General features: G+C 41.4%; 1 protein-coding gene across 2 annotated transcripts in view; it reads left to right on the forward strand.

Moving 5' to 3' along the window:
• Window positions 1-25,257, forward strand: part of NELL1 (neural EGFL like 1) — an 821,556-nt gene that overhangs the window by 206,547 nt on the left and 589,752 nt on the right. For both annotated transcript variants that reach the window (XM_040638900.1, XM_040638901.1), the window contains exon 12: window positions 11,819-11,947. In XM_040638900.1, the coding sequence (XP_040494834.1) occupies window positions 11,819-11,947 (129 nt within the window). The remainder of the gene's footprint in view (window positions 1-11,818; window positions 11,948-25,257) is intronic.

The raw sequence follows: 25,257 nt of genomic DNA on the forward strand, positions 1-25,257 counted from the left end.
CCACCCCCTTTCCCTTCTCTGAAACAGAAAGTAATGACAAGGTGACAAACACTCAATTTCTATGTAAAGTAATTTTTAGCCTGCATATGGAGAGGCTGGACCATTTGCTTTGTGGACTGAGATTGTGTACTGACTGGCAGGCAGTAAGCGAGCAGAGAGGCGGGCTTCTGATGACCTGAGATGCATATTTCAGGGATGAGCACAGTGGTGTGATTTCTGCTGTTGGCTGCTGTCACCCTGCTGTTATTGATTACGGAAACTGAGGGGGCTATAGCCTTTCTCAATACCTGCACGAAGGGCCTTTAGTTAGCATATTTATCATCTCTCTCTGTCTTACCAGAGTGTCAGGTCATTAGTCCGAGGGAGATCACGCCATGAGAGCTTATCAGTCCTTAGAAGTCTGCATCACAGCCTTCTTCAGAATTGGGAGTTTTCTGGCGTTTGTTTTCATTAGGACTCCGCTGAGCCGCCCTACCTGAGAGGTTTCGACTGGGAATTGAAGAAAGCACAGAGAGGGCTTTTTGCTTTCTGCCCCAACTGGCTGGCTATATAATATGTGTAAAGGGCTCTAACTTTTTTTTTTTTTTTTTAAAACATTTGTTTCAATGATTATATTTTATGAATTCTTCAAATATAGGAGATGAGGTAGATGGAGATACATTCTGACCACATGGAATAATTCTGTCACTGTCCTGTCTGTGACTTGGAAGGAAATACTTTTTAGTACTAGCTATGTTGTTGCTTTGTGTATTTCGTATATGAAATAATGTTGAACCCATTTTGCTGAGTTATAACTGGTCAAGGTATAACTTGTTGCCTTGATTCTGAAACTATTTTTTATTGAGCCATGCCCATTTTCTTTTACGGTTACACAATTTGTCACTGCCTCCCCCTCCCCCCATGACTAATCAAGGGGAGAGATGAAGATTTTTACTGAGTTTTTCTCTTTGTGGGAATTAAACCCGAGACCATAGAGTTGAGAATAACAGACTCTGACGGACTTACGGTATTCACTGTAGCAATACAACTGATATCCAGACTAGGGGCTTGGGCACTTTGCGTCTTTGAATCTTGGGTCATGCCAAATGCTATAACTAATTCCTCTGCCCTTTGAAGAAAAATGAAGGTAATCAGGTGAACCGGTGGTTAAATCCATAGGGCAATTGGTGCAGCCAGGATGTCCCTAAGGAAGGGATTGTGGGACAGTTAGGGAAGACGTAAGCCAAAAGAATCAAAATGATGGATGTTGGCAGGAGGAGGCCATTCTGCACTTGCTGGGGCCCAAGGTATCCATTACCACCAGTAACACCCAGAACAGTCATCATCACCACTGCAGTTTCTCTCTGCTGCTTCAGGACAGTTTGTGCCAACAGCATGCAATTCACTAACCTTCATCATGTTGAGGCAATGGCTGTCGTGCGAGCCTGACCACTTTAAGGTGTGAGGCCATGAGGTGGAAAATGGGGAGTGGGCACCGGAGTGATATCTCTGCTCCTGCTTAGGAAGAAGTAATTAAAGTGTGAATGTAGCCTCAGAAGAAAAAGATTGCTCATGAATCGTCCGTAGGCTCCGTTAAAGGGGGGGGCAAAAAGCCACCAGTCTTGACCGGGCGTCCTCCAAATTGCTCCGGGAAAACACACCAATCATTTGGCCCATTCCAGAATTCTTGACGCACTCCTCGGGGTTTTATTCCTCTCATAATTGACTCTAATTGTAGCTTCAATGTCGCCAATGACTTTGGAGGGTTTTCGCTGCATGTTTAAGACTTAGGGTGTTGGGGAAAAAAGTTCTTGCCAACATCTGTTCCCAGTGTGTTTATCTGTAATTTTAATTCATGCTCACTTGCCTTGTCGTCTGGCCTGGACTGAGATGAGTTGAGATTATTTGTTCTATTTAAGATTTTATGCCCTTCAATTAAATCCTCCCAAGACTCTTGGCATCATATGATTTTTTTCCCCTGGTCTTCCTCATCATTCTAGTCTCCGTCAGAATTTGTAATTGAAATGGTTTTAGAGAGAGGATTTTCAGGGTATTTGAGATGAAAAGAGGCCTGCGAAAGAGGCACTTAATGAGTCTATTATCTAGTGCCTAAATAGAGGAACTGGCAGTTAGCAGCTGGGGCAGGTCATATGCATACTGAGAGATAGAATGTGACCAGCCTCCCTGCAGGCATGGGCTGTTGTGGACTGGAAAGACGGGGTTCCATGCTTAATTGCTGAGGCTGGGAGAAGAGGGCATTTGAAGATGAGTACAGTCTCCGGATGTCCATGATGTCAGTGGCCCTGAAAGTGCTGCAGTGTATCAGGGCCCACGGAGCTTCTGGAAGGAGGCACATTGTCCCCGAGAAAAGATCTGAAACTAAGGTCAGGCTGCTTTGGACAGGAAGACCCTTAAGTGTAGACTACTGTAGAAGAAATGGATTGCTTTCTAAGATAGAACGTGGGAGAGCCTAGAGCTCAGTCTCTTCCGGGCTCATCCTATTGGCTTAACCCTTGTCGACAAGGAGGTAGAGGAATGTTCTCACACCCACGGGCCCAGGCTTCTATGGTATGTATGTTGGTTGTGGAGTATGTGTTGATGTTCAGTTTTCATAAATGATCTTTGGGCCATATCCCTCCTAGGAAGTCCATGGGTGGCGTTATCTCCATACCAATGAGGGAAGTGGAATATACTGTACTTAGTATACCTTAGTTCCTATGTAACTTACAAGGTTGGGCAAGCAGAAGTGATGTGAGAGCTGCTGGCTTTCTAGGATTTGAGTTAGGAGTGCATTTTTTGATTGTCCAGGTATATCATTTCAGAGGCAACTTGCCTGACCTGCAGGAGGACACATTAGGGGTAGCAGATTGAGGGCAAGAAAGGGTGCTCTCTGTGGAATCAAACTTCAGCTGCTTAAAGAAATCAAATCTTGCCCAAGGCTGGTGGCCTACTCATTCGTTGTTGTGGAAGTGCCAGTAGTGAATCATAAAGATGCTTGTCCATTACTGGCTGTAGAAGCCAGAGATGAAGCAGAATGGAGGGATGGGTTCGCTATCACTCTAAAGGGTGTGGAGTTGGATCTGAAGAGTGGCTGTGTGTGTGTCTCTCATAATATGTAGGGTTATTATATGCAGATGAGGCCAATGGCTTTAAAGACAGCAAGGTGTTAGCGTTACGGTCTTCCACCGACAGCAGAACCCTAGATACAGGACCACTAGGGGAGTCCTTAGTCCCAACTTCAAAGTGTGACCTCAGCATTTCTGTTGCTTCATTAATTTCCTTGAACATGATAGGGGCGCATGCTGCTTTGTGTATTTGGAACTCCTGCCCTTCGTCCAGTCAGCCTCACTCAGCCTTCATATTGCTTCAGATCTCGTATTAGGACCCTTGTCTATGATAAATTCTTGAAGCACCTTGGTCCTCTCTGTCACAATGTCTCCTTGTAACCTGATACTCCACATCGGTCATTTCTGCGAGCATGTTGATAACTGAGAGCATGGTTATGCTGTTCACGCCATTTTCTTTCTTTCTTTTTTTTTTTTCTTCTGTGCTTATTGCCCCTCACAGTGCCTGGACACCTGGTAGGTACTTAATAAATGCTTGTCATATAAGTGAATGGTACCCATGCTAGGAACTAAAATTAAGAAGGTCTTCTTATAAGACCTGGGATCTCATTTCTGTAGGTAATGTGTCCTCCTCTGAGGATCTGCTCATGTTCACCATTTGAGTGTGAGCTCCAAGTGGGTCTCACTCACCTTAGCATCTCATTCAGGGATGATGTTCCGTCATGGGATTAAGTTATTTTTCTTCTCACTTGGAGTCTCCCGGCAGCAAACTCCCATGGAATGTGTCCTGGAGAAAGGAACAAGGTTTGTTCTTTTGGAAAGATCAGGACATGTCACACGGACTAGAGAATGCTAATGGCTGGTGGAGTCCTGGTCTCCTTAGGCCAGGGTTAGCATTCTTGGGATGTCCCTTGATGATTAAAATCATGGCCTGGCAGTCATGAGGGGTGGGGTGGAGAGACAAGGTATTAGAATCGTATTTGGGTTTTTAGCCCTATTTCACCCATCACCAACCAGTTGTGTAACTAGAGGAGGTAGTTAACATCTTTGAGCCTTGGTGTATTTATCTTTAAAACACTCTTAATTCTTGCTTTGGGGACTGAGAGTATTTAGTCATTAACTAAACAAATATTTATCGACTGCCTATAGTGTGTTGGATATTGCCTTTGGCATGAGGTGACCAAACTTCACAGTCCTTTACCTTGAAGAAGTGAGCTTCTAATGAGGAGATAAGCTTTGCGTAAACACAGAAATAAATACATAGTAATTGTGATCACTGCTATGAGCAAGGATAATAGGGTGGTATGGAAGAAAATAATAGGGCTTTCTTCAGACTTGGGAGACAAGGAAGCCTTCTCTGAAGAGCTTATGTTTAAGCTGGGACTTGAAGACTGAGTGGAAATTACTGTGGCAGTGATGTGTAATAATGTTGTGAGTCGGGGGAACAAGCTTGGAAAGACTGAATCAGGAAAGTGGTTGGAAGACTAGAAGAGCTAAAAGAAAAGGCTGATAATAGCTGGAGAGCAACGATGGAGGGAGAGAGGGAGTCTTGTCTGTTGACTCAAGTCTAAGTTAAAGATTTTGTATTTTTTTTAAGTAAAATGGAAGCCCTTGGAAGATTTTTTAAGGGGGAGAGTGACATGATCCAATCTGTATTTTAAAAGGATCCCTTTGTGTGCAAAATGGATTAGAGACTGGTAAAAAGAGAGAATAGGAAGGCAAATGAGGCCATGTCCATTTGAGAGATGATAATAGTTTGGAGTAAGATGCGTTTTTCTTATTACCGTGAAGTGGAGGAGGAAATGATATGTTCAGGAGATACTAACAACATAAAATTAATATACGCGATCCAATTTGAGAACATGGAGTCTCTGCCCAGTTATGTACAGTTGTAGTGAATCGTAACTTGACCTGAGCAGGCAGCTTCTACTCTCTACTGCCCGCCCCCACCACTGCTGAGAAGTGTCAGGGTCTCATTTTCATGCTGTTTCAAAAATTTTCCCCAAGTTTTTATGTGCACTAAACATGGACTTGTTGGAAAGCTCTTCAGGAGTTCCATTTCCAGGATGGTTTTGTTGATGAACGTAAGGAAATTGAGGTGATTTTGGTTATTAGCAACTTAGCCTTGGGCTGGTAGGTCAGTGGTTTAAAAATAAAAGGTATGGGGCGCCTGGGTGGCACAGCGGTTAAGCGTCTGCCTTCGGCTCAGGGCGTGATCCTGGCGTTACGGGATCGAGCCCCACATCAGGCTCCTCCGCTATGAGCCTGCTTCTTCCTCTCCCACTCCCCCTGCTTGTGTTCCCTCTCTTGCTGGCTGTCTCTATCTCTGTCGAATAAATAAATAAAATCTTAAAAAAAAAAAAAAAAAAGAAACCCTTTCTTTAAAAAAAATAAAATAAAAATAAAAGGTAGAACCCTCAGAAAGTATAAAACTTCGAAAAGAAAATATTTTTCATGTTTTGGATGTATTTAAAAGATTTCTGTAAAAATTAACCCAGTATTTTCAATTTATATTCCATAGTAATGAAGCATGTGAGGAACGACCTGTAACAGTACCATATATTTTAATAATATCACAACTCCGTTTAGTGATAAAGGTTAAATTGTGTTAGAGAAATTGGCTATATATTTGCCTCTAGAGAAATATGGTGTGGTTCTCTGCGTATTTATAGATTCCTTTGTTCCAGATCACATTTACTTTGGCCCAATAGGGTTAAGTGTTTGAACTGACTTAGACTCTTGTCATATTAGGAACTTGGGCAGGGCCATTGTATTTGAGGGGTCAGGGCAAAGATGACTCCTAGTTTTCTGGTTTAGGTGGATAAAGGGGCTGCAGATGACTGAAGAGTCCAGAGAGCATGGATTTGGGAAGTAAGATCAAGAGTTTAGTTCTGGCTCGGTGACCTGTGAGTACCTGAGAGGACATCCAGATGGATTGTCAAGTGGCTGTTGGCTCTAATAATATAACGCGCAAAATGGGATATGCTGGGTAGTCAGTGCTATTTCCTATGCTCTTTAGAGTGGACTCTGAGCCTTTATTATTGTTTGTAGGGGACGGTTGAGGTTCGCAACCAGGATCCAGAAAGGATGGGGTGCAAGCATTGTCCTACAGTCAGTTTCTGCAAAGAGCAGATAGGTGGAACCTGCAGTTGGGTCCTAAGTGGACCTATTTAGAAACCTTTCATAGGACATAGATGGGTTATAATCCACTGAGTGTAATCATTAGTTGTCTAAGCTTCCAAGTATTTAAATTGCAGAAGAATCATTTTCTTAGTGTTCTTCACAAGACCTTCTGCCACTTCCTGACTATGCTAACTTGGATAAAAAAAGTTCAAGTCTCAACCACATTTTCCTAATGTGTAAAGTGAGGATAATGGTAATTTTTTGGAGTGTTGAAGGTTTTGTGAGGTAAGGTGTTTAATAGGCTTAGCACTATGCAGGCGTGTTGGAAGACGTCAGTAAATAGCAGTTTTTATAATGAAGATATTGTGTGTGTGTGTTTGGGCCAGTGCTAGTTAAAAGAATTTGCTATGTTTCTCTATTGTGGGAGAATTATTCTGAAGGTTCGAGTCACTTATTAAAAATAGTCCAGTAAAAAAAAAAAAAAAAGGTAGAAGAACATTGGGCTGTGTGTGTGTGTGTGTGTGTGTGTGTGTGTATTCCACAATCTGGTCACAATTTCTAATTTTTGAGAAAATGATTTAAGAAAGAGCGTGACTTTCAGGAGTCTCATGCATCAGACTATGTTGATAACCAGCTGAAGAAAAAATTACCCCAGGGACTAGCTGGAGGACTTGTTAAAGAGAGTGTGTTGGCAACTGGATCTGTACCCTAAATGTCATGCTATTGAGACACTTTGGGTAAGAAAGACAAATACTTTAGAAGGATTCTGAAATGTGGAGAATCGAGGATTTATGACTTGGCAGCCAACTCCGATGCTGGGGTGGGGTTTAAGGAATGAGGATGTCCATCTGGGGTGATGAAAGTATCCTAAAACTGGATTGTGGTTATGGCTGCACAACTGTAAATTTGTGAAAAATCATCAAAGTGTATGTTTACATGAGGTGAGTTTTACGGTATGTAAATTACACCTCAGTAAAAATGCTTCAAGAAAGAAAAATGGTGACTGGCAAACCAGTCACATTTGCCTTCCAGTTGGTTAAGAGGGTAGAGGCATTAAATGCCACTGTAGATTCATTCATCTGTGCATTCACTGGTTAATTTACCCTCCCCTGTTTCTGGCTGGCTGTGGGTCCATCCCTCTCTAAGCCATCCACCCAATTAGCCTTGTGTGGGAAGCTTTGGTTGAGGGAAATGTATCAGACATAGACCCTGACTTAAAGAAGTTGAACTGAAGTTAGGATTTTTTTTTTCTTAAAAATATTTGGAATTGCCTCATGGAAAATAAAGATATATTGAGAATGAGAAGAAACCTGAATTGTGGTCTGTTTGAATCTACACATGCACAGAGGAGGTCGTCTTTATCTTTTGGTTGTAGAATGCTTAGGAATTTGGTGCTTTGGGGAGGGCAGTGAAATAACCTAGGGAGGACTAACCTTGGCCCCAGACCTGGGTTCTGGCTTTGTGCATTACCACAGCTAACTTCTCCAAGCTCCAATGCTGCATCTTTAAAATACAGATATTACTTCAGGTTCATAGGGTTGTGAATAGGATGAAAGGGGACAATGCACGTAAAACACTTGGCTGAGTGTCTGGCATATAGGATGTACTCGGTAAATGTTTATTATTATTATTACATCTGTGCCAGATTATTTGACATTCTCCGGATGCACCCTTCTTCCTCACAGGTTGGAGTCCCATTCCTTTCAGTAGGATTTGCGCCTCACCCCTTCTCATGTTTCTACCCAGGATGAATCCAAGGTCAAGTTTTACATTATTTAGAAGTGCTTTCCCCTTCCCTGAAACACTGATTATTTATACCGTTCACATCTCCCTTAACACAGACTGCCTTGTACTTACACTACCCCTGTATTTGGCGTGTGTCCCCTTAGCTTGTGATTTTCCTTGTGGGCAGCAAACATGTCTCAGACATCTTTATTTTCCTCCCAGAAGCTTGCATGGTGCCTCAGTCCACAGAAGTAGATGCCCCATAAATATTGAGTATTCACTCCTGCAGAAAGGCAAGTGGGCAGTGAATAAATACTGCTTGAAAGAAGGCCTGGATTAATTAATGAAACACATGTTTTTGACACAGTGGTCAGGCCCAACCAAAGTAGATTTGACATTAAAGTTGGTTTGTCCCACGGGCCCTTCACCGTCCTTGAAATACAATTTACCCAACTCCCTGCATTGTGAATTGACATGGCATATGCTTGATAGAGATGCATTGGGACATCAGCATTGTTTGAGTGGCTTTTTTCCTGCCTGTCAAATGCATACGGAAGGAAAAGGACAGTTGCGGTCTCCTGGAAAGAAAAAGAAGAAACAAAGAATACATGTCATAATGGATGCACATACGACCTTGAGTCAGGCTTCACAATGAAAGAAACCGTGACAACTTAATTATTGATCAATTCTGACATGGGGAGGGAAGTCCAGGCACTTTCTCTGGCAACGAGAGCTGTGCTGTCTAAAAATTGTCTCTTCTGTAGCAAAAAGAAGTCTTAAAATTTGTAATGGTTAGTACAAGCCTTTAGAACCCTCCTAGAAATGTTTCTGGATGACAGAGGTTGCAGATTTTCAGCAAGTTAAGCTTTTGCTCTGATACTGATTGGGGGAAGTTAACCGGTCACAAGTAGTGAGGCTTCATGAAGCTGCTACTGTGCTCACCTATGGCCGTGGGTTCGCTCTCTGATGTCCTGAGGAAGAGCTGCACCCTTCACTTTGTAATCCCTAAGCTTTGCTATTGGAGAGGATGAATGATATGGTGAGGAGTCCGTGGGCATTGGAGTGCACCAGACCTGATTTAGAACCCCGGCATCTCCACTCACCAGCCAGGTGTCAGTGAGTTTGAGCTTCTCCTTTCTTGCCTAGAAGTGGAGGAGAACAGTATTACTAGGTTACTTTGAATTTGGGTCATTGTCGTTAACGCTATCATCATTGTTCTCCTCTTTATGGCTAACACTTGATCTCCTAGTCTGTACCAAGAATTGTTCTAAGTGTTCTACACAGGGTGGCCTGTTTCACTTATTCCACATACATTAGGAAGTAGAATGCCAGGCATGTTGTAGGTGCGTGAATTTTATTATTTAATAATAATTATCTTTTGGTTTACAGTTCTATTTCAAAGGCAGTTACAGAATGTCGTCACCAAAAGGATTTGAACTTGTAGTTTATATAGTTCAAAGATTTTTATATTTTTTAAAGCCAGAAACTGCTGTTCACATGGTATGTCAAAAGAGAAAAGCAGAGCTATCCTATTTGAATCTGGCGTGACAACTCATCTGTGCCCCAGACTCTGACCAATAGTTTGAAAATCCCTGATGTCCATTCCCAGTATATGTGCCTAGGCAGGTGAAGTGATTTATTGTGTTTGTGGCTGCAGAGCCTGAATTAGAAATTAAATCTTCTGGGGGAGCCTGGGTGGCACAGCAGTTAAGCGTCTGCCTTCGGTTCAGGGCGTGATCCCGGCGTTATGGGATCGAGCCCCACATCAGGCTCCTCTGCTGGGAGCCTGCTTCTTCCTCTCCCACTCCCCCTGCTTGTGTTCCCTCTCTCGCTGGCTGTCTCTATCTCTGTCGAATAAATAAAAATAAAATCTTAAAAAAAAAAATTAAATCTTCTGACTCCAAGAACGATTATTTTCCTTGAGACCACAATATGTGATCTAGCAATGTAGTTGTTCATTGCAATGTACAGTTGTAAACACAATAAAACACCTTCATAGACCTTACTGTATTTGAACTTAGGTGATAGGTATAACCTTTCCTCCTAGTTCACCTAGGAAATGCTGCATAATATATAAATCCTCCCCCCCCCAAATTTGATGAAGCTGGTTAAAGGAGGAAAAATTCAAGAGACCAGATATACCGAAACAGGGTGATTCCATTGAGATAAGCACATAGCAGTTGGGATTTGCCCTGAGGGCAGTTTCTAATCCCTGGTGGTAAAATCCGCCTTCTAATAAACGCTATAAATAGACAGGAGACAGAGCCTGGGGCTGCATGAGATGCATAAATGAAGAACCTGGAGGGGGAGAATCCTCAGTGGGTGATTACGAGAAACCCTCTCTGCAAAATGAGGCTTATCTTTCAGTCTTGACGCTACATAGTGGGTGTGGGGGAGAAAAAATTGCATTCCTGGAAGTTTAGGGCCTGAATTTATTCTCCCTGTGTGGCTCAATCCTCATGTGCCGAAGCAAAATGTGAAGTGATCTTGGGTTGATGGTTCCCTTGGGCACCTGACAGAATCAGACACAAATCCTCTCTGAAGAAATGCAGTTTTAAAAGCCAGATCTCGGTTCCCACAGATTAAGTTAGAGACAATGCGCTCACAAACGGAAGAGTCACTGAAAACACGAGAAAATAAGTCTTGCACGATACTTAGTGAAACCACAAACCAGAAAATCAGAGGTGTAGGGACTGAAGACACGGGAATCATCCATATGAGATACACACGTCTCATGTGCTTCTTTAAAAAAAGAAATTAAAAGGTGAAAATGAGACTACGAAATTTGACCAAGAAAACTGAAAGGTCATGGAGGAGAGTTTGAGAAGGAACGTTAATCTCATTGGAATTCCGGAAACAGACTAGGGAAAATGGTGACGAGAAGGTCTGAAGAGCTATTCCCTGAGAATTTTTCAAACTGATGAGATTTAATCTTTAGATTCAGGAATCCCAAGAAATTCTAGGAAAAATAAAAAGGAACTCACACCTAGCATAAAATTAAAGAACATAGAAGGGACATTTAGATAAATTAAGATGGAGTAGTCGCTTTCAAAATACCTCACTAAAGGAGTCCCCAGAGGGTATTTTAGGGAGAAAAGTGATGATCCTGGAAGGAATGGCTGAGATTCAGAAAGAATGTTGGGAAATAAATGTTGATCACATGGTTTGAAAAGGAAAGCATTCAAGGATGTTTCTTGCAGCATTGTGATTCAAAACCTGCAGGTCTTCCCAGTGCCTATCTGTAGCATAATGGACAGATGGTAGGAGAGTCATGCTACAGAATATTATACAGCCCTGATGAATGAACTATGGCTATCGGCATTAACAGGGATAAATAGAAAAAAAACACCGTAGAGAATATGTAAAATAGTATGTCTTTCATGTGAAGTTCAAAATGGGCAAAAACTGAATGATCTATTTAGAAATAAGTACCTATATCTGACAAAACTATAAAAACATGCAAAGGAGTGATTAACACAAAATTCAGGATAGTTATTTTTGATGGCTGGGAGGGGGACTCTTTGGGGAAGTGTCATTAAGGGGTACTGATAATATTCTGGTCGTATTTATTTTATTGTATATATTCACATAGATTCATTTTATGTGTTTTCTGTGAACCATAAATTTTGTCGTAAGGCAATTATAAAAAGACTGGTTATGTCAGAGAGTGGTGGGAAGGGGACTCAGGGTCAGCACAGATCAAAGCCTTCAGGAAGGAACCTACTTTGAGCATTAAGGAAATACCTCTCAAGCATGCAGTCGTCCAGTTTCCCATTCCTCCTCTCCCACTCCCTTCCTAGCCCACCCTTGCACCTTGCCAAGGTATGTGTTCATGCAAGGTGTTGATAGACTGAAGATAATTCCTGCTTTATGATTTGCAAGTCTTTTGTTCACTTCTGATGTGAAATCTTATTCACTTCTTTTAGGTCATAACTTCTGTGCAGAAGGCCCTAAATGTGGTGAAAACTCAGAGTGTAAGAACTGGAATACAAAAGCTACCTGTGAGTGTAAGAATGGTTACATTTCTGTCCAGGGAGATTCTGCTTACTGTGAAGGTAAGTAAGCTACTTAATACAGTCATTTGTGAGAAACATATTTCTGGTAGACGTGATTGACGGTTGAAAGCCATCACTCGGCTCTGGTCTTCTGGGAGCCTACAAGAAATTACATCAACTGTCTAGGGTGCGCTGTTCTGGTTTCTCCAGGCTTCGGAGTAGTGTGTGCAAGCAAGACTTTTGGAGGTTGTTCTGAAGCACGGCAAAGACACGGAAGTGGTAGGGCTGTGTCACATCCCACGTTCTGCTTTGACTGTCATTAATGATCACTAACAAAACCGGAAAGACATAATTTTCTGTTGTCTTTAGTAGATTATTCTTTACAAGTTCAACTACAGGTTACATGGTGGATCCTCTTTCTGAATGGTGCCTCGATCCTAGCTTATACCTAACTGCCTTTTTCTTCACCTGCCAAGGTCAGAATTTTTTTTCGGTGGGGTTTCTTAATGACTGATTCATGAGTTGCTAATTCACAAACTCTACTGAAAGTCACAGTGACAGATGGACTCATAACTTTGGCACTTGGACGGGTGCCATTACAGGGGTTAGTGGCTTCAAGCATCAGTGCTCCCATTTCCACTCTGGAGAGCAGAACAGCTCCTGTGTCTTACGTGAATGCCTCTTTCCAACCTCAGCGCTCCGCCTTGCTGGTGGCGAGCCTTGCACACTCCTGCTTTTGTGTGTAGCGTCCTAGTATCTGAGCTCATCCATTCTCAGGTCCTCACTGGCTCGCTCTTCTCAGTTTAGAGAAGTTCTAATAAGCAACGTGAATGGTGAAGCTGTTTGTGTCCTTGTTGGACCCAATCATTCCTGTCATCTTCACAATGTATTGAACTTTGGTGCTTTACTTGGGAAAGTAGATGTCTGGCATGGGATGAATGCTGCAAAACCTTGATTATGCTCTTCCAATTGGTTTGGTTCTCCAGTGGCTCAGGTATTCTTAAGGTAAAGACAATTCATGATGATAATGGTACATTTTTTTCTGTTTTGTATCAGTGACCTTTGCTTAGTTTTTTGGCTTTGACTAAGGACCTCTTGAGTTGTTAAGAATATGTGTCTAATCATCACTAATGCTCAGTATTTGGGTGGCCTGTGGTTCTGATTTCTCCTAAAAAGACTCTGTTCACATTAACAGTGACTTTGTTCACTTTCTTTCTCATTAACATACAGTATAACTAATAGGTCTTTTCCCTTTCTCCTTTACATCTTTTCTCCCCCCCCCCTTCCCTTCCTTTTGTAGGTTTGAACTTGATTAGAGAAACATGCCAGTTGGGAGGATGAAGTTGCCCTTTTGCTTATGAACCATTTTTCATCTGTCCTTCAATATCCTGTTACTTATTTGTCAATTTTGAGGAAGACACTATTAATTTCTTTGAAGATTTATTTATCTTAGAAAGCATGCACATGTGAGCAGGGGGAGGGGTAGAGGGAGAGAGAATCTCAAGCAGACTGAGCAGGGAGTCCAATAGGGGGCTCGATCCCACAACCCTGAGATTCTGACCTGAGCTGAAATCAAGAGTCAGATGCTCAAATGACTGAGCTACCCAGGAGCCCCAGAATGCTATTAATTTCAGGACCTCACATTAATATCTATTTTTTATATCGTAGGCTGTTTATTTTTTGTCAGAAAATATAATTTCAAAACTTTAAAATATGAATATTCTCCTCCTAAGTTACCACAGAACAATCCTACAAACCAGGTAGTGGTCTAAAAATTTTACTCATTGTTGTCTCTGGGGCTAGACCATGAGCAATTATACAAATGACAGAAGGAACCTCAATATAATTTGTATCCGGGCTCACCTCCTGGCAGAATGAGCACATCCACCATTCTTGACTCCCTTTCACTGTTGAGACCGAGCAGAATCTGGGAGAAAATTCCTGGTGTGCAAGCTGTTTGGGACTCTGTTTCATTCCTCACTGATGACTTTTTTTTTTTTTTTGTTAAACAGAATCAACTCCATGAGAAGCCATTTGTGATAGTAAATCTGCCCTTTGTGTGTGAATCCTTATAATGTTGAGTGATTTTTAGGTCCGAATCACTGTTTTCTTGGCCATATTTTTTTTTATTTTTTAGCCTAGTGTATGTGTCTGGTCTTTAGCCAGTGCGCTTTGAGGTGCCATCTTGGATAGTGGTGATGTGCTCAAGCTTCAGTTGTTTTTCTCTTATCGTGGAGGCTTTCCATAAGTTCCAGGAGACTCGTGCACGGAGAGGAAGAGAGCACCAAGAAACAAACAAATGTTAGAGCCCATGTATGGTATAAGAATAGAACTCAAGAGAATAAAGCAGGGGTGAAATCCTGGCTATCTAGCGGAAGGCACAGAGAATGAACTGGAGTGAATATCCTCATTTAGAGGAAATTCCCATCTCTTCTCTCATTCTGTCATCTTCAGCACTTTGGACTTGGGGCTTATTTTCCTACAGTGGCTGATGACTGCCATACCCCTAGGCACAGTGTCCTAACACCAGTGTCACAAGCAAGGAAGGAAGGGGAATGGGTGAAAAACCTTCTCTGTGTGAGGTTCTGTGGGTGTTTAAAGACAGCTCTTCTTGGAAGGTTCCCTGTAACCCCTTGTCCCTGTCCCCATGCACAAGGTTTCTGCTTTCATATTTTTCAGACCCAGGTGACATCCTCTTCACCTCTAGACCAGTTTTTGGGGAAGGGGAATGAGATGGGTGTTACTGGTTTGGGTTGTGTTCATTTTCTTGGAGCTGGAGTAGGGGTTTGCCTTCCCTGAGACCAAATGATATTTGTCCTTTACCTGTACCACTTAGGATTGTGGCAGTGGGAGAGGGGGAGTGGTTTTAGGTGGGCAAAAAGCTATGTCTACCCCATTCTTTTATGGTTAAATGCAGCTTATGGTCATTGCCCCAGCTCTGTCATCAGAATTATGCTCTGTGATGGTCTGATAGACAAGATTAGAGGTCAGCAAGTGCCCACCTGGGTGCCAGGGACTCTCAGGCTGAGTTCATTGTCTTACCATAGTGTAGAGAGAAGTAGATACTTAAAAACTGCTTCAGGCAAGTTATTTTTTACTCTGAGTATAAATGGAATGAAAATGACCCATATTGTACAAACCACAATGAACAAGACTGCCTTGCAAATTAAAACAAAATATTACACACATTGTCCAGGCTATCTTGAAAAGCCTATTCAGGCTCTCAGTGGAAAAAGCAGCACAAAAGGCTTTCAATTTTCTTAACTTCCTAGGGTAGTAGCAGAGATACGGTGCATTAAAGACTCCTGTTCTGCAGAGATTGCCAGAGAAACCGCCACAGAGAAGATATCAGAACTCTTAGTCAATCAATAGATAATAAGGCCTTTTGTCCGCTATGATACAGTTCACAGGAGATCGTTTCATTTTTGCCTTGTCCAACTCAGCACCAACATTCCCCATTTTGAAAACAGTTTTAGTTGGATTTTGGAGTTTTATGAATCTGGTCTGCTGAGGATTTTTATCTCTGCGATGGCATTTTCAATGAGTTGCTCTTAAATAGTTCCTGATACCCTGGCTTAAATTAGAGGCAGTGTCTGAGGGAAGTGTAGCAATTGGGGGTCTACTCATGATCTTCTTGAATTTGGGGTCTGCATAAATAGCCTCATAAATGAGCTTTTTCTTGCTGTAGTTAAGTTATTTAGGAGAAAAAAAAAACCGTGGAGCGTCATAGACATCATGCACTCTGCCAAGCATGGGAAGTACTACAATTAGCATTAAGTCATAATAATTCTTACTTAGAGACTGCTCCGGATTTTTCAAACTCTTCTTATGTATATTGTTATGTATATTGTACTCTTGGCGACTTAGAATAAATCTGTGAAGGAAGTGGCAGCATTGGCCACGTTAACTTCATTTTACAAATGCCAGATACTAATACTCAGAGAAATGAAGTCAAGATAATACTCAACTCCTTCCTACTCCCTAGCTTCTCCATCCCCCGTCTTGTTCCAATGTTGTATTTTTGTTCAAAATATTTCTGCCTCTTTGATCCAATGAACTAGGAGTGGATGTGACCTGTATGTCAGGATAGAAACTCTAAGACCTGTTCTAGGGTTCCACCTCATTCTCTTTTCTCTGTAACACAAAATAGGCTATATTCTAGAGCAGGACTTCTCCTTTAGCTGGGGTTCCAGAATGAAGATGGCCTGGAGCAGTGGGACAACTGACAGGTGATGGACGTGTAACATGCATGAGAAACAATTGTCCAAATCACAGAACTGCTGGAGGGTGCAATTATCTGAAGGTGCCAAAGCCTACCATATACCTTCCTGAATTAGTTGATGCAAATTTTGTGGTTTCAGAAAGATACTTCTAGCTCAGTGCTTATGACTGAAAGCACTTTTTTTTTTTTTTAATAGACCAAGCATTGAAGATTACTGGAAAAAGTGCCAATTGAGTGGATCATTAATAGTCTGCTCTGGCCCTGCTGCCATGGGATAGACTTTTTGCAGACCGCAAGTTGTAAATTAGTGCTTTGTTATGGCTAATTCCAATCTGGGAAATTGGATTTCCCAATTATGATGATAATGAAACAAAGCATGTCAAAGCCTTAGCAAATTGTCTGATATTCACTAAACATTTAATGGATCACAATAGTTACCATTATTGTCATCATTAACTTCTCTCATTAACTCTTATGATGATCTTTCTTGGAAGGCGAAGAGTGTGTCCTCATGAGGCCAATAAATTGCAAAAGTGGGCTTCCATCATTAAATCTTTTGGGAGAGAGTTCTTAGGTGGAAGGATCCAGTTTTATAGTTCTGCCAAGAGCATACTGTTGGCAGTGGGGATACCGAGTGTAATTTATAATGACAAAGTTTTTCTTTTTTTGTGAAAACATGAGTAGAGCTGTATTCAAGGAAATGTTTGTAACAAAATAACCTGTATTGGTATGAATTTAATTTCACGTAACAAAATCGCTGACGTGTCTGAAACAGCAACTATTAGCAAAGAGATTGATAACTTCTTTTGAATAAGTGGGTGTGATAAAGGGCCTGAGCTTTTTAGTGTTAAGAGGCTGGGGAGGGGCGCCTGGGTAGCGCAGTCCTTAAGCGTCTGCCTTTGGTTCAGGGCGTGATCCCGGTGTTATGGGATTGAGCCCCACATCAGGCTCCTCCGCTGGAAGCCTGCTTCTTCCTCTCCCACTCCCCCTGCTTGTGTTCCCTCTCTCGCTGGCTGTCTCTGTCAAATAAATAAATAAAATCTTAAAAAAAAACAAAAAAAAAAAGAGGCTGGGGAAGTGGCAGAACAGTCAGAATTCAACCAGAAAGTGGTTTCAGAATAGCTAAGGGGGTAGCTATTTATTGGTTACAGGGGCTAGTATGTACGCAATTCCATAGAAACAAGACCGTGTAAACTCCTGATTAAGAGAACGCATGGGAAAAGAGCTAGTTGCTTAATTATACTTCTAGTTATATAAGGATTAATCAGGTAACTCTTGTTTTGATTTTTATAAAATGCATGAGCTTCATGCTCATGTAACCCAATTTATACTTGTATCTGGGCTTCGGCCTCCTGAAGTCCTGCATTGGACTGCATAGGGATCAAAAGCCTCTCTTGATTATTCATGCTAATAGAATCTTAACTCTAAGCTCCAGCTCCCATTTATTTCCAGGGATTCAGAATGCATGAAATAAGAATACCCTGGGGTATTTTTTTTCTTCCCTCCCATGTTGCCTACATGACTAATGGAGCGATCTTTTGGTACCCAGTTATCTGTCAACATCCTGCCCCATGTCCCATCTTTCCAAGACTATGATCTCTAGCCTTTGCTTTGCTTATACCAAGCGAAATGTCCCCTCCTTCCTGGCAGCAGATACAGATGAACCTTCTCTTGGTCCTGACTTTGCTCTGCCTCCACTGCTTTATTCCCAAGGCTGTGTTGCAAAAGCATCCGCTCCTGTCCTCCCACCTACTTGAACTCTTGCCTCTTCTTAACAACCCTCCCTTTCCCCTTAACTACCGTCTTGGAATTATTAAAAAAGAAAGAAAAAACCCACATCCAAATCATGGTTATTATATTTGCGTCAAACCACTAGGTTAATTGTTAAGTTCTGGGCTCAGGAAGGAAGCCCCAGAGGAACCAAGTGGGGCAATGGTCATGCAAAGGTGAAAGCACTTTTGTGTGTCTTTAAACCATGTTTCAGAAGATGACTTGTAAGATACTGTTTGGAATTTTTAGTTAGTGCTTTGTGATAAAGTGTTACAGTGTTGATTAGGTTTCCAGGCTCACACTAGTAGCCTAGTTACCGCATCATGTAGCTGAGCTCTTGTAGGTCAAAGCTCTCCTGAGTTCAGGGTCCTGAGAACAGAGGACTATGCACTTGTCTCCCAATCTCCATTAATGGTACTTCCACCCACTTCATTCACAAACTGTAGAAGTCCTCAATCCTACTCTTCCCCTCGCCCCCAATATCTGCTACGTTAGGGAGTCTTGTTGGTGATCCCTCCAACCTGAATTTCAGGTTCACCCATGTCTTGCTGTGACTCCAGTCTAAGCCTCCTTTATCTCTTGGCTAGTGATTACAGTGGTGTCTTAGCCTGCAGGAATCCATTCTCCAAGCATCGATCAACTTGGCCTTTTTAAAATGTAAGTGCCATTATGCCATCCTTTTGTTTAAAATGGTCTGATGACTCCCACTCCTCTTAGCATAATATCCCAGTTAGGTCCTAGGTAAGGCTGTGTGTGAACGGGAACTTGCCTACTTCCCTGTCTTCAACCCCTACCACTCTCTCCTCTGCCCGCCCCCCATCACACCCTAGTTCGCTGTGCTCAAGCAGGCTTATGCCGTAAAATAGTTCTTAGCCTGCGATGCCCTTCACCCGCGTCTTTGCAAATCTGCCTTCTAGTCGTCACTCAAATGTCACCACTTTAGAAAGGTCTTTCCTAACCACTCTCAGTAAATTAGCTCCGCTACTACCCTTAGCTACTCTCGAACATTTTATTTTCTTCGTAGCATTTATTCTCTAAAATTGTGGTGTTTTCCTGCTTAAAGGTTGGTGATCTTTTCCCCTTAGCATATAAGCTATGTGATGGCAGCAATTTTTTCTTAGTCACTGTATCTCTAGCGCCTGGAAAAGTGTGTAGGAAGTGGAAGACACAGAAAAATGTTTTTTTTTTTTTTTTAATTTATGAATGAATGGATATCTCAAGCTGATTCTTACCTTTCCACATCTGACATTGCTTTCTTTCTTGAATCTGATTTGTTGTCTTAGTGTTGCTTAAGGGCTGTTTTTTTAAAGTGCAGAGTCTGCTCCTTTTGCTAAAACCCAGTTTCTGTAATCTTGAAATGCTGCCTGCTTGAGTCCATGTGAAGAAGACTCTGTGACTAATTCACTCTGTGAATTAGTTTTTAAAATAATGTTGGTCACTCGATAGCAAAAAAACGCCACAAACAATCCAATTAAAAAATGGGAGGAGGATCTGAATAGATGTTTTTTCAAAGAAAACATACATGTGCCAGCAGGGATGTTTCACATCACTGATCGTCGTGGAAATGCGAATCAAAACCACGGTGAGCTACCATCTCGCACCCCATAGAGGGGCTGGTCTCAAAAAGACAGCAGGTGACAAATATTGGTGAGGATGTGGCAAAAAGGGAACTTTTGTGCGCTGTTGGTAAGCATGTAAATTGGTGTAGCCACTATGGAAGACAGTGTGGAGGTTCCTCAAAAAATTAAAAAGAGAACTACTGTATGATCTAGGAATTCCACTTTTGGGTATTGGAAGAAAATGAAAACACTAATTTGAAAAGATACATGCACCCTGCTGTTCATTGCAGCATGGTTTGTAATAGCCAAGGTATGTAAACAAATGGTCCACCGATGGGATGAATGGGTAAGGAAAATGTGTATTTTATATATATCTATATCTCTAGATATCTATATCTATCTATATCTCTATACATATAGATATCGATATCTATAGATATACATAAACACGTGTGTGTGCACTATATATATAACTATATATATAATGTGCGTGTGTTATATATATATAAATATATATATAAAATACACATTTACACAATACACATATACAAATACACAATACACATATACACACACATATATAATGTGTGTGTGTTATATATATAAATATATATATAAAATACACATTTACACAATACATATATACAAATACACATACACACACACACACACACACACACATATATATACATATATGTATATAATGGAATTTAGCCATAAAAAAGAAGTCTTGCCATTTGTGACAACATGGAGGGACCTTGAAGGCGTTACACTAATTGAAATTAGACAGAGACAATGTATCATTTTGCTTATAGGTAGAATCTAGAAAACAAAACCAAGCTCATAAACACAGATTGGTGGTTGCTGGAGGAGCAAAAAGGGTGAAGGGGGGGGGTCAAAAGACACAAACTCCCAGTTATAAAATAAGTCATGGGGATGTAATGTACAACATGGTACCTATAGTTAATAATACTGTACTGCATATTTGAAAGTTGCTGAAAGAACTGGTCTTAAAAGTCCTCATTATGCACACAGAAAAAAAATATAGTGACGGAGTTAACTCTACACCTGTGATCACTCTGCAGTGTGCACAGATACCAGATCATGTTGTGTAACTGACCCTAATACAGTGTTATATGTCAATTATATCTCAGTACAGTTTTTGAAAGTATAGAAAACAAATTGTGTGGCCTGACCCAATAGAAGCTTTCATTTCCACTCATTTGGACATTCAAGCGGATGTTCATGGTTTGGAGGTGGCTTTCCTCAAACTTGGGATTCAGGAACCTGGGCTCTTGTCCTCTTTGGCTCTGCCCTGTATAACATGTGGTTTCTAAAGTTGCCATGGAAGGGGAAAGGGAATAGAAGGTGATGAATGGGAGGTTTTCGTAGGGCCAGCTGGTCACATTCTGCTGGCCAGAATTTAGCACTAGCTGTATGTAACTGCAAGAGAGACTTGTAAATGTTGTCTAGCTCTGTACCCAGGAGGATAAAAAATCTGTTTTGGTGAATAGTTTTCTACTCTTGCCACAGATACTAAATGAAAAAAATCCTGCCCATTAATTTTATGCTTTTTACTTTTTGTTTATTGCCTGTGTCCCACCCAAATGGAATTCTGGCTTCAGTTGATTGTATTAAAACTTGATCACTTGGAAACTTGGTAGGATTTAAGTAAACTGTCTCGTACATTCTTGTTTGTATTTTCTCCAGGCTTCTCTGTGGCTTCCACTATATCACCTCATCGGGATTTGTTGTGTCCCCAGGATACCTGTGCCAAAGTGACCCATCTCCTTTTCCTTCCATAGAACATTCACAGCCTCTCATGTGCTAGAATTTTGAGTTTTATGCTAGAAGGAAGGCAGTTCATGGAACAAGCTTATACACATTTGTAAAAGTTTGATATCTACATAATGTTCCCAGAGGTAAATGTATTCTTTAAAGAGGATGCTTGTTAATTAAGAAAATCCCCAAACTGTTAAATTTCAAGTAACATAGCAAAAGATAGTGAAAAATTAAAGCAGTGTGAATGTGGAAGAGAGCAACTGAGGAATGGGGACCAAACAGATTGTCCTGCCTGGGAGTTTGCCTTGGTAGTCAGTTATCCTTAAATATTCTTCCTTTCTAGCATTTTCCCTGCCTCCGTTTTTTTTGTTTGTTTTTTGTTTTTCCTTGAATACTCTCAGGGCAATGATGTAGTAAAAGAATAGTGAACTAAGGATAAGGAGATCTTGATTGATCCTGGCTCTACCACTTACCAGTTGGATGACCTTGGAAAGTCACCCAGTTCTTCTATGTCTTGATTTTTCTCATGGTCCAAATAGGACTTGAAACAAGGCTTACATAGTATCATTTGGTTATGAAGGTTAAATGAGACATTGAATGTGAAAACATTTTGTGAAGGCTAAAGCACTATAACTCACTACTATAACATTATTTATGGTAATTGTAATTATACTGGGTTTGTATCAAACTGTGATGGTTAATTCTATGTGTCCTCTTGACCAGGCTAAGGGATACCGAGATTGCTGGTAAAACATTGTTCCAGCATGTGTCGATGAGGGTGTTTTTGGAAAAGATGAACATATGACTCAGTAGACTTGAGGAAAGAGATCTGCCTTCACCAATGTGGGCAGGAGTCCTTCCATCCATTGAGGGTCTGAATGGAACAAAAAAGCAAAGGAAAGCTAAATTCTTATTGGTCTCTTTGAGGTAGGACATCCATCTTTTTCTGCATTGGGACATTAGAGCTCCTGGTTCTCAGACTTTTGGACTCTGGGACTTACACTAGCAGCTTCCTGGTCTTTAGGTCTTTGGGCTTAGACTGAGTTACACTATCTACTTTCCTGGTTGTCCATTTTTTTGGCTTCCATAATGGTATAAGCCAATACCTATGATACATTTCCTATTGGTTCGGTTTCTCTGCAGAATCCCGACTAGTACATCTACCAGTGTGTATATTGAGCTATTGTTTTATGTTGAACCCTCTGCTAGTCATTATGGAATTTATAGAAGTGGGGCTATCTGCAGTATTGTAGGTGAATGGCACCTCCTAGAATTATGCAGTATGAAGTCTTCAACGTTGTACAGAGTCGCCCTGCGAAGGGCATAGGGAAGAGTCAGACCTAGAGTCTTGTCTCATTCTTTCAACAAACATTAATTAAGCACCTACTCTGGCTGAGTCCCGTGTTGGGTTCTGAGAATTCAAAGATGATTAAATCAGAGTTCCTTTCCTCAAGGAGCTCATAGTTTAAAGGAGAAGAGAGAGTTGTAATCAGATAATGAAAATACAATAGGATCTGTTCCATTCTAGGCTTTGAATTGTGTCTTAGGCGTATACTAGTGAGAGCAATGCATTCTGCCAACAGGAATCTGCACAGGCTGCCCGGAGGAGGGGGCATTTGAGCAGAGTCCAGTTTTCAGGAGGAAGTATGAGGAAAGGCCCTCTCCAGCAGAGGGCTTAGAATATATAAAAGTACAAAGTGGAAAGTTTAGCATGACTGGAATGGAAGGAGTTTGGTAGGAGATGAGAATAGAGATTTGGCTGATGGTCAGATGGTAAAGAGCATTGTAGGCATGCCGAGGAGGTTCACTTTTATCCCATAGGCTGGTATGTGTCCATATAGGATGCAGGCATCACAGCAGGTGGAAAACTGGATCCATTGGCATATGGGAAAAATACTGGAACTTTACTTTCCATCTTGTTGTTTTAATTTTTCACTTTGGTGTAAGTTTTATAATGTACATTGATGTATTGTTATAGCATATATATTATATTAAATATTTTCATATAGAAGGTATACGCCCCCGAGTTGTTACCTATGTGGGTGTGTAATCAAAACTAGAAATCACTAGTATAGGCTGTTGAATATCCAGTGGAGGGTCCCAGGTTGGATGACATTACTGGATTGGTATGTTAGGAAAGTCACGCTCAGAGCCACATGGAGAGGAAACATTTTTGAAAAGCTGGAGTCAGGGAGCCAGGTAGGGCAGCATTGCTGAAATAATTGGTATCTTCTCAGGTTTGGCTGAGTTCTCAGGCTCGGCTGCATTGGATACAGAGGAGATGAAAATCATCACTGAAATAATCAAGATGTGCGTGTTTGGTTTTGCTTTGGTGCTTTTCCCCAAATCTTTGCAGACGTGTTCTCTCTGATTCCTGACCACGGCTTCCCTCTGAGAGCTCTGATGCCTGGCATTTTCCTGGATGAATGTTTCTTACTCTGCTCTTTGGAGAATTGGTCAGAGGGGCTGGGTGGTACCCAGAGGCCAAGCCTGTGAGGGTGGCCCTCTGTTATTTTCCAATGATGTACTTCCACTTTAAGAAATCACCCAGACATCTTTTGGCTCACTGTACAGTATTTTAGGATTTTAAGTGTCTCCTTGAAAGACCTAATGCATATATTTTATGTATAGTACTTAGCGTTTTTTATGTAGCAAAAAGAAGAAAGAGAAAAAGAGAAAAAGTCCCCGCTCCTTTTTCACTGACAAGTCCAAGTAGAGTTTTAAATGGAAATAGAAATTGAGTAGATTTAAACTTCTTTGGTTATTAAAAAAAATACCCTTTGAGTTATTTCCAAGATGCTTAATATCTAGAAAGGATTGAGAAAAACTCAGTTCGGGAAGTCCTTGCTGTTGTGACTGGTGTAGTGCCTGTTGTGACATGTGCTTCTTGATGAAATTTGTTTGGGCAAACAAGAATTGTACCCTCCAGATAATGAAGGAAAGATAGCAGAGATACAGTGGAAAGATCTGGCTTAGATTTGGTGCACCTGGGTTAGAAATTCTGGCTCTACCATTTTGTGAACATCAATCACTCTGCCTTTCCCCTTTGTAGAATCAGTGTCTAATACTTAATAGTGTCTTTAAAGAGTTAATAGAAGAACTCAAGAGAGTAAAAAAGTCTAAAGCAGAATCTAGTACAAAATAGGATTTTAATAAATGCTCAGACATAATTAAGTCTTCTATGGTTCAGAATGTGTGTCAGTGAGTTAGACTCTAAGGAGAGGGCTAATTCCTAGAATTAGGGTGAGAGACGCCATCATAAGGATCTTGAAAGATTGGGACAACAATGACTATGAAGGATGAAGGATGATGAATATGTGATGGGGAAGCATGGGTTACTATGGAGACTTGAGCGGAGACCATGGGTGTGATGGAGTTTGCAGAACTCTGGGAGGAATGGGCTAGGAGATCGTTGCTATAGCTGAGAACAGTCTCTCTCAAGGCCTGGAGGTGCCAGAGAAGAAGGCATCATTTAGTGTGTCTGGAATCCAGGGTGGGAGGTGGAGAGTGGGGAGTGCAGATCCGGGAGGCCTAGTAGACTTGACCAAGTTTGGATTCTGCTCTAACAGCAATGGAAAGCTGTTGAAAGGTTTAAGAAAGATGTGCTGAGATCTGATCGGTATCTGTGGAAAATCGTTCTGCCTGCAGCAGAGGCCAGAATGTAAAGCAGGAATTCCTGTGGCAGTAATTAAGGCAAGACGGAGTGGGAGGAGTGGAGGTGGGAAGAAGGCAGGAGGTGAAATAGGGGGGATCAGTTGGTTGATTGGATGTGAGGGACAGATTGGATATTACATGAAAAGTGAATTTAGAACCAGTTCTCTGGCTATTGTATTTATACCACATCAGAGTCTGATGGTGGGGGTCCCTCCCCTGGGCTCTGATACCACTTTGTTCAAACCTTTATTAAAGTACTCATCACAGAGGATTTCACTTTTTAAATGTTATTTTCTAGGTTAAGAGCTCTCGAAGGTCAGGGCTGCGTCTGGTTCATCTTTGTGTGCCCAAGATGCAGCCTAGGGCTTGGAACGTAGGAAGTA

The sequence above is a fragment of the Ursus maritimus genome, unplaced genomic scaffold (assembly GCF_017311325.1).
Source record: "Ursus maritimus isolate PB19 unplaced genomic scaffold, ASM1731132v1 scaffold_23, whole genome shotgun sequence".
Classification (NCBI taxonomy): domain Eukaryota; kingdom Metazoa; phylum Chordata; class Mammalia; order Carnivora; family Ursidae; genus Ursus; species Ursus maritimus.